This window comes from Octopus bimaculoides, chromosome 7, assembly GCF_001194135.2.
Source record: "Octopus bimaculoides isolate UCB-OBI-ISO-001 chromosome 7, ASM119413v2, whole genome shotgun sequence".
In the NCBI taxonomy this organism is placed as follows: Eukaryota; Metazoa; Mollusca; class Cephalopoda; order Octopoda; family Octopodidae; genus Octopus; species Octopus bimaculoides.
In genome coordinates this window covers 62,280,196-62,288,597 of record NC_068987.1, presented here as the reverse complement: position 1 = coordinate 62,288,597, position 8,402 = coordinate 62,280,196, and the positions used below count along the sequence as shown (strand labels likewise).

Sequence of the window (8,402 nt, the reverse complement as noted above, 5' to 3'; positions counted from 1 at the left end):
GTAAAGAATAAAAAGTTTAGAATGGACTATATACCTGTTCGGACTATAGATAACCAAATTACAACAGGTATATAATCCATTTATTGTTTTCTAGTGCATTGTTGTACCATTTTAAACTTTTTATTCTTTACAAACAATACACAATGCTTCAAGCGAACTACAATACTCTCCTATATTAAAGTATTTTCAGATGATGGTTGGATTAAAGTATATCTCATAAAAGCTGGAGGCAATTGTTGGCCCACTTATTCTATAATACTACCGAACGCGGCATATATACGTAATTGTTACAAAACACTTGGATCAGATTTTTTCAGAAGTCCTTTATTGGATAGTTGGAATCAATTACCCCTCAATCAGGTAAAGTATATATATATATTTTTTTTTTTTATTCTTTACTCGGATGAAAGTGTCAGAGCTTGTAATCTTAAGAAACTTCTTGAGAATGGTGAGACTGGTGTTTTAATGTTAATCTCGGACATTTGTAAGTCCGCACCTCTAGAGCGCAGATAGGAATGAACATTGGCAAAAAAGAACCAGTTATGGTAGGTAGTGGGGAGCATGGAACTCGGTGGTGATAGTGTATACAGACCTGTCAAAAGCATATAAACAACACACGCACACACACACACACACACACACACACACAGACACATACACACACACACACACACACACACATGCACACACATACACATACACACTGGCCATTTTCCCACTCTCCTACCTTCAAAAACCACTTTCTCTATCTCTCTCCACTTCCGGTCATTTCAGTCATGTAATCACAAACATGTTTTTCTCGGACGATTCTTTTTTCCCACACTCCAGATCTTTCCTCTTTCTGATGAAGCGTCATGCTCGAAACGTCACACTCCCTCTTTTTTCCATCTAAACTGAGTGTCAACCCAATGCATTCACTTTGTACGTCCTTTCGTTGTTTTTGTTTTTATCTCTGTTTCTATTTTTCGATTTGCCCACATATATAATTTTACATATAATTTTATATATATAAAGTAGTTGTATGCTGTCAACTTAATGTGACAGTCCCATGAAGGGAATAGTACTACTGCTATTTAGCCCTAGGAAGCATCACCGCTTCCTGTCAGCCTTGACACATTTCCTGTGTCCTTACAACTACTTTATCGTATCACGATTGTAGCTCGTAGATGGTTTAAAAGTTCGTAGCTCGTGGATGGTTTCAAAAGTTCAAGAAACAATCTAATCCCTTTAGCTTACGGATAATAGGATAATCTGTAAGTGTTGACATCTGGGTCACATCGGAATTTTCAGTAAATATATATATATATATATACTTTACCTGATTGAGGGGTAATTTATCCCAACTATCCAATAAAGGACTTCTGAAATAATCCGATCCAAATCTTTTCGGTTGTATTATAGAATATGAGCTTTTATGAGATATACTTTAATCCAACCATCATCTGAAAATACTTTAAGATATATATATGTATAAGTGAACTTAGTTAAATTATATTTGTGACATATTTCAACTTCTTAAAATAAATTCACTGCAATTACCGTGGAGAAAAAGGTGTAAAAAATACCGTATCTGTCCAGTGCTGCTCATTGTCGGATTTCCAGAAGCATTTCTCGCTCTTTAGCTCTTATTAATGGGAAATACCAAAGCGAGGCAACTGTGGACAGACTTAATTAAAGTGATAGCTTTAACTAAAACTCAGACAACGACATTGACTGAGATGCGCCATTAGACCGCCAGATTTGTAAAAGTTAGATCAGTATCAGCGTCAAACAGTGTTTAGGTATAAGCGAACTTCGTTAAAATATGTTTGACAAATTTCAACTTCTAAAGGTAAATTCACTGCAATCACCGTGGAGAAAAAGTTCTCTCTTATGGTAAAAAAGGTGTAAAAACACCATATCAGTCCAGTGCTGCCGCCTGTAGCATTTGCAAAAGCGTTTCTAGCTCTTTAGCTGATATCAATGGGAAATACCGAAGAGAGGCAACTCTGATTACACTTAATTAAAGCGGTAACTTTTCCGACTTAGTGATCTAACGGTGCAATTCAGTCGGTGTTGTTGACTGAGTAGCACCTAAACAATGAATGGCACTGATACTGCTGTAATATACATACATACATACATACATACATACATACACACATATATATATTTTTCTTCCCGTACTCCAGATCTTTCCTCTTTCTGATGAAGCGTCATTCTCGAAACGTCACACTCCCTCTTTTTTCCATCTAAACTGAGCCTCAACCCAATGCATTCACTTTGAACGTCCGTTTGTTGTTTTTGCTTTTATCTCTGTTTCTATTTTTTGATTTGCCCATATATATAATTTTACACAAATTTTCCGGAAAACTCTTGCCAACTTTGCAATAAATCATCCCCTACGACGATGTTTTTGGTACTAAGAAACATAACTCTTAACTCAATCCCCTGCTCGATTCTTTTCATCACCTTTTGCACAGCAACCACAAACCCGATGTGTCTATTCACCTTCAACAACAGAGAGCAGTCAGCATATTTCTTTCAATACCGGCTGCCTCTGATGAGCGCAAGGTTACATAATCGGACTGTTACCTAAAACTCCGTTGAATCCTAGAGCGAAAGCGATTGGTAAGATCGGCTGTAATGGGTATATGATACTGTACATTTTGATTAATACACACACACTCACATATATATAGTTTATTTGTTAGAGACAGGTGTTCTCTATATAGAATACACTTCGATGTGCTCAAGAGATTTGAACTTGAGCCGGTAGATGATTAAATGTAATGACAAGCAAGTTAGGCTGGTCGATTTACACGGAATATTCTTTTCTATACTGGGAACAAGGCCCGAAATATTGGGGGAGGGAGCCGGTCGATTATATCGACCCCAGTACGCAACTGGTTCTTAATTTATCGACCCCGAAAGGATGAAAGGCAAAACCGAACTCGGCGGAATTGAACTCAGAACGTAAAACAGACGAAATACCGCTAAGCAGTTCACCTGGCGTGCTAATGCTTCTGCCAGCTAACAGCCTTAGTAATAATAACAATAGATAATAATATGGATATAAAATAGTCTGACTTACAGAATATAAATGATATCAATAGTTAATATGGCTAGAGTTTTCCGAGTCAAACAGCTGTTTCTGGGGGTTTGGTGGTCCGTAATAAGGATAGTTACTTGTATCCATTATCGGATAACACCGCCTCAGTCTTCAGGGGAGAATTTTGTATTGGAGATTTTTAAATTTGCGGTGTTGACTGGATGGAGTTTAAGGATGGAATAATTTTGTGAAGAACTAAGTGTGTTAAGAAAGGGAGTTGGGGTGTTTAGACAGAGAGTAGTAGGAGGAGAAAATAGATTTCAGGATTAGGGTTTACAATGAAGCTAGTGATAGTAGTAGAGGTGGAAGCTGGGAGGAAGCGGGAAGGGTGGTTTTGGTGGTATGTGAATGATGACCTTTGTGATAGTTTGCATGAAGGCTATAGAGTTAAAGGTTGAGATAGCGAAAAGGGCTTGTTATTAATTGGGGGGATGAGTTGACTGGTTCGGTAGCTAAAGGGTGAGGAAGTGGTCAAAAGTAGTTGTTAGTGGGACAAAGAAGTTGGGTTGGTATTGGAGGTGGGTGTCAGGGTAAGGGAAGGAGTATGAAATTGAATAGAGAAGTGTAGGTAGGAAAGTTATTCAGGTAGATTGGATAGTTTTCAAAGGAGTGGGATTTTGTTAAGTAATTCTATCTCCCCTTCCCGATTTATCTGCATATAGAGCTCCCCTTCATTCACCTGGAACTCGCATTTGCCAACAACAAGAAAAATGAACTAGCTTATCGTTTTCACCGGAGGTACGCTCAATTAATGAACTTCAAACCACTGGCAGCTGACATTCCAAATATACAGCCCTAAGCCTGCCTGTCCCACACAAGGGCAGGGTTCCACTCGTATAAATTACATCACGTTGATTATCCAGTCTCGATTGCAACCGAACACCAAATTCAGTTACTCCCACGTTAGACTGTTGTCACTATGCTGATTAATACTCCACTGAACGATGAGTGAGTTTCTGACAAGCGCCAACATTCCACCCGTCCACGTATGGCATTCAGTACAAGACATTGATGTCGTTGGTTACACAATACAGCAGCCTACTGTCAAAGTGGAAATGGCAGCCTGCCAACACCCTGTCCGAGCACATGAATGCAAGAATTAAGAAAATATATTGTGTCGCTTCCCATCATCAATTTGCTTCAAACCACTCACCTGCCTCCTGATAATTTAAAATATAGTATTTATAATCTACTTACATATGAAGTACATTTCAGATGGTATGTATTTCAATAATTACAAGAACTTAAGTACACAAGTACGTACACCCACACATACACACGTATGTATATTTGTAAGAAAATGGAGATAAAATTGATAATTAATAAACATCAATTATCATTTATTGATTATAAAGAGGCAATATCTCATCTGACAGCTATTTATGGTATTGTCAGGCTTAATTATTATCATTGTAAATAATTAATTATACTAACTTAAATAGTGGAATTTCATCAGAGCGGAAAGTAAAGAAAAAGAAAAGAAAACGAAAGAGAAAAAAGGGGAAGTAAGGATATACCAATTGATGTTACATGCTATCCCTCTGGAAGCCTTTCGACCGACTAAAAATTTAGTAATAGAATTAGAATAGTTATAATACTTAGTGGTACATTCCTATCTATGGTGGGAAGGCTACTGCCGGTGTGAGTTAAATATATAACTGTAGGAATATTTTGACACATGCATAGATTTGGATAGAGCCCGTTCATCAATGCATATTACATAACTTGATAGGTTTAGATGCTGCAACATAAACTCTTATGCAGAATAAAAGTCAGCAGATAAATAAAAATGACGAAGTTGCACAGTATGGCAGAAGAAGATACATCAGTACCAATGAGGCTTTTTGGCGCATCTTCAATTTTCCCATTCATGAGAGGCATCCAGCCATCATTCATCTGAATGTCCATCTAGAGAATGGCCACACGGTTATCTTTACTAAACAAACAGCCTTCCAACAAGTAATTTCTACAAAAGAAACTACCCTTACTGCTTTTTTAAGTTGTGTCAAGTAGATGAAGATGCAAAAAAAACTCCTTTACCCACAATTACCCAAGTATTACCCCTGGAGAAACAATAACTAGCATTAGAAGAAAGGTGGGGCTGACGTTCTTGCAAGAGTTTAGAGTGTTCTTCCAAGCCAAGCAGAATGCAATTACTTACGGCTCCTTTTGCATGAAGTACGTGGTCCCAAATCATTCGAAGATTCGAGGAGGATAAATGGTCATGTGTGCGAAACTTATAGGAAAGCATGCTATCGCCAAGTTTTTTTTAAAAATAATGAGCATTGGGACCTTGCATTGACTGAAGTACCAGTATCAGATTCTCCAAGAAAACTCCGTAACCTTTTTGCAATTATACTGAACATGTGTCAACTTGGCAGTCTCCTACAGCTTTGGATGAAACATCGTGAGGACATGGCTGAGGACTTAAAGCATGCAGTTCAACAGGCACACCCAGACATCAATATTCAGTTCTCTGAAACAATTTTTAACCAAGCACTGATTGAAAGTGAGTATCAAGTTTTGGCCATGGGAAGCAATAATTTGCAAGAGTCTGGTTCTGGACTGCCAAAAACAAACCATCAAATTAGTGGTTTAACTTCAAAAAATATAGCACGAGAAACAAATTATGACATTACAGACTTGGATTGCATTTGTGAATGAACATGAACCTAAATTTCTTCCAGAACAACTCGGTGCATGTGATAAAATTATTTCGTCAGTCAGAGAAAAAAGCGGAGGGATTTTCTTTCTTGATGCTGCTGATGGCAGAGGTAAAACATTTCTAACAACATTACTTCTCTCCAAGGTAAGGCAACAAAAAGAATTGCAGTTGCTGTAGCTTCGTCGAGCATTGCTGCCATCTTTCTCCCGGGAGGATAAACAGCTCCTTCTGCTTTTAAATTACCGTTAAACCTGGTCACAAATTACAGTCCAATTTGTAACATAAGCAAAAGTTCAGGTTTAGCAGAAGTATTGAGCCAATGCCACCTGATCATTTGGGATGAATACACTATGACACATAGAGGTGCAATAGAAACTCTTGATAAGACCTTACAGGACATAAGAGGCGACAATAAATCTATGAGAGGAGTTACATTAGTTTTATCAAGAGACTTCAGACAGACATTATCAGTCATTCTGAGACGAACAAGATCTGATGAAATAAAAGCATGCATTAAGTCTTCACATCTATGGAATAAAGTACAGAAATTCTCCTTCGGTACAAACGTGCGAGCGTTATTACATGAGGACCAATGTGCAGAACAGTTTTCAACTCGGCTCCCCCAATTAGGAAATAGGAAAGTACCATTTGATGGGAATGATGATATCAATTTGTCTCATATTGCTATCATGGTGAATTCCCCAGCTGAATTGTGGGATATTTCCAGTCTTAACTAATAACTATAATTCACATAAATGGTTATGTGAAAGGGCAATTCTTGCTCCAAAAAACGAGACAGTAGCAATGATTAAGCATGAATTAATAAGATCCCAACTGTCATTAAGGAGTACAAACCAGTTGATTCTGGTCCTTGATGAAAATCAAGCTGTCCATTGCCCATCAGAGTTTTTTTAATTTTCTTGAGCCACCTGGAACTCCTCCACATAAACTTTATCTGAAGGTAGGAGTCCCAATAATGCTTCTAAGAAATTTAGATCCTCCTAAACTATGCAATAGGACAAGGCTGGTTGTGAAGACATTATCACCTAATGTGACAGAAGCTACCATCATCAATGGATGTGCCTCTGGAGAAGAGGTTTTCATTCTAAGTATTCTAGTCAAACCAACAGACATGCCATTTGAGTCCAAACGAATACAATTCCCAGTGCGAATTTGCTTCGCAATGTCTATTAATAAAGCTCAAGGTCAGACTTTGAAATCTACTGGCTTGCACTTAATTGGGCCTTTCTTTTCTCATGGTCAACTTTATGTTGATTGCTCCAGGGCTGGTAGTTTGCAAAGACATTTGTCTATGCTCCAAACCAGAAAACAAAGAAGGTTGTTTACCCAGAAGCTCTTACGTAATTTCCTTCAACATATGTGATAGAATTTATCTCTCTTCATAAAAGTGGTAAATTTTGTATTTTCGTTTATTATTATTATTACTATTATTGTTATTATTATTATTATTATTATTATTATTGTTATTATTATTATTATTATTATTATTATTATTATTATTATTATTATTATTTGTATCATGAATTAATTTCCCAATTGAAGAATAAATTGAATTTAGAATAACAAATTTCTATACAACATATTTTGCTTTTTTCTTCCAATATATAAAGAACAATTTCATTCCTGAGCAACGCCGGGGGCCTCTCCTAACCTCTGTGTGTGTATATATATATATATATATATATATATATAAACGGGTGCCTGCTTGCATGTACGTAAATGGATATGTCAATACTCTTTACTCTTTTACTTGTTTCAGTCATTTGACTGTAGTCATGCTGGAACATCGCCTTTAGTCGCCATTGTAAGCCTAGTACTTATTCTATCAGTCTCTTTTGCCGAACCGCTAAGTTATGGGGACGTAAACACACCACCATCGGTTGTCAAGCGATGTTGGGGGGGGGGGCAAACAAAGACACACAAACATATATATATACATATATACGACGGGCTTCTTTCAGTTTCCGTCTACCAAATCCACTCACAAGGCTTTGATCGGCCCGAGGCTATAGTAGAAGACACTTGCCCAAGGTGCCACGCAGTGGGACTGAACCCGGAACCATGTGGTTGGTAAGTAAGCTACTTATCACACAGCCACGCCTGCGCCTATGTCCAAGTTAATTGATAAATCATAGATTGCTGATTAAATTTACCGACTGTAATATATTTTATATTAAGATAAGTAAAAGAAACGTAAATAATTCTTTGTTTATATAGTACTTGTTCTGTGTTATCATTATTTTACCACAAAAATGTAATTTCAGGATGAAAACTATTTTAAATTGTGGCTGTGTATTGTTACTATTTTAGATATCGCTAAACAAACGTTTAATATGGAAAAGTGACATACTAATCTCTAATTTGCAGGTGAAATTGGTGATTTATAAAAATAACATAGCTGTAGTCACGATGATATTTAATGGAAAAAACTCAACCCTTGGATCCGTGTTTTCTGTCAATAGAGTTGTTTCGTCACCTTGGAATGATCTAACTCCAGGAGTTTCTACTCTTATGTTTGGTTTAAATGTTTGGCCGTAAGTATTAAACATGAAATGTGTGTGTGTGTTTGTGTGTGTGTGTGTGTGTGTGTGTGTGTGTGTGTGTGTGTGTGTGTGTGTGTGTGTG

General features: G+C 37.2%; 1 protein-coding gene across 1 annotated transcript in view; it reads left to right on the top strand.

The window, feature by feature from the left end:
* The window catches only part of LOC106884519 (uncharacterized), a 23,400-nt gene that overhangs the window by 8,201 nt on the left and 6,797 nt on the right, over positions 1-8,402 (top strand). The window contains exons 3-4 of the mRNA XM_014935942.2: positions 182-360; positions 8,145-8,311. Coding sequence (XP_014791428.1) covers positions 182-360; positions 8,145-8,311 — 346 coding nt within the window. The remainder of the gene's footprint in view (positions 1-181; positions 361-8,144; positions 8,312-8,402) is intronic.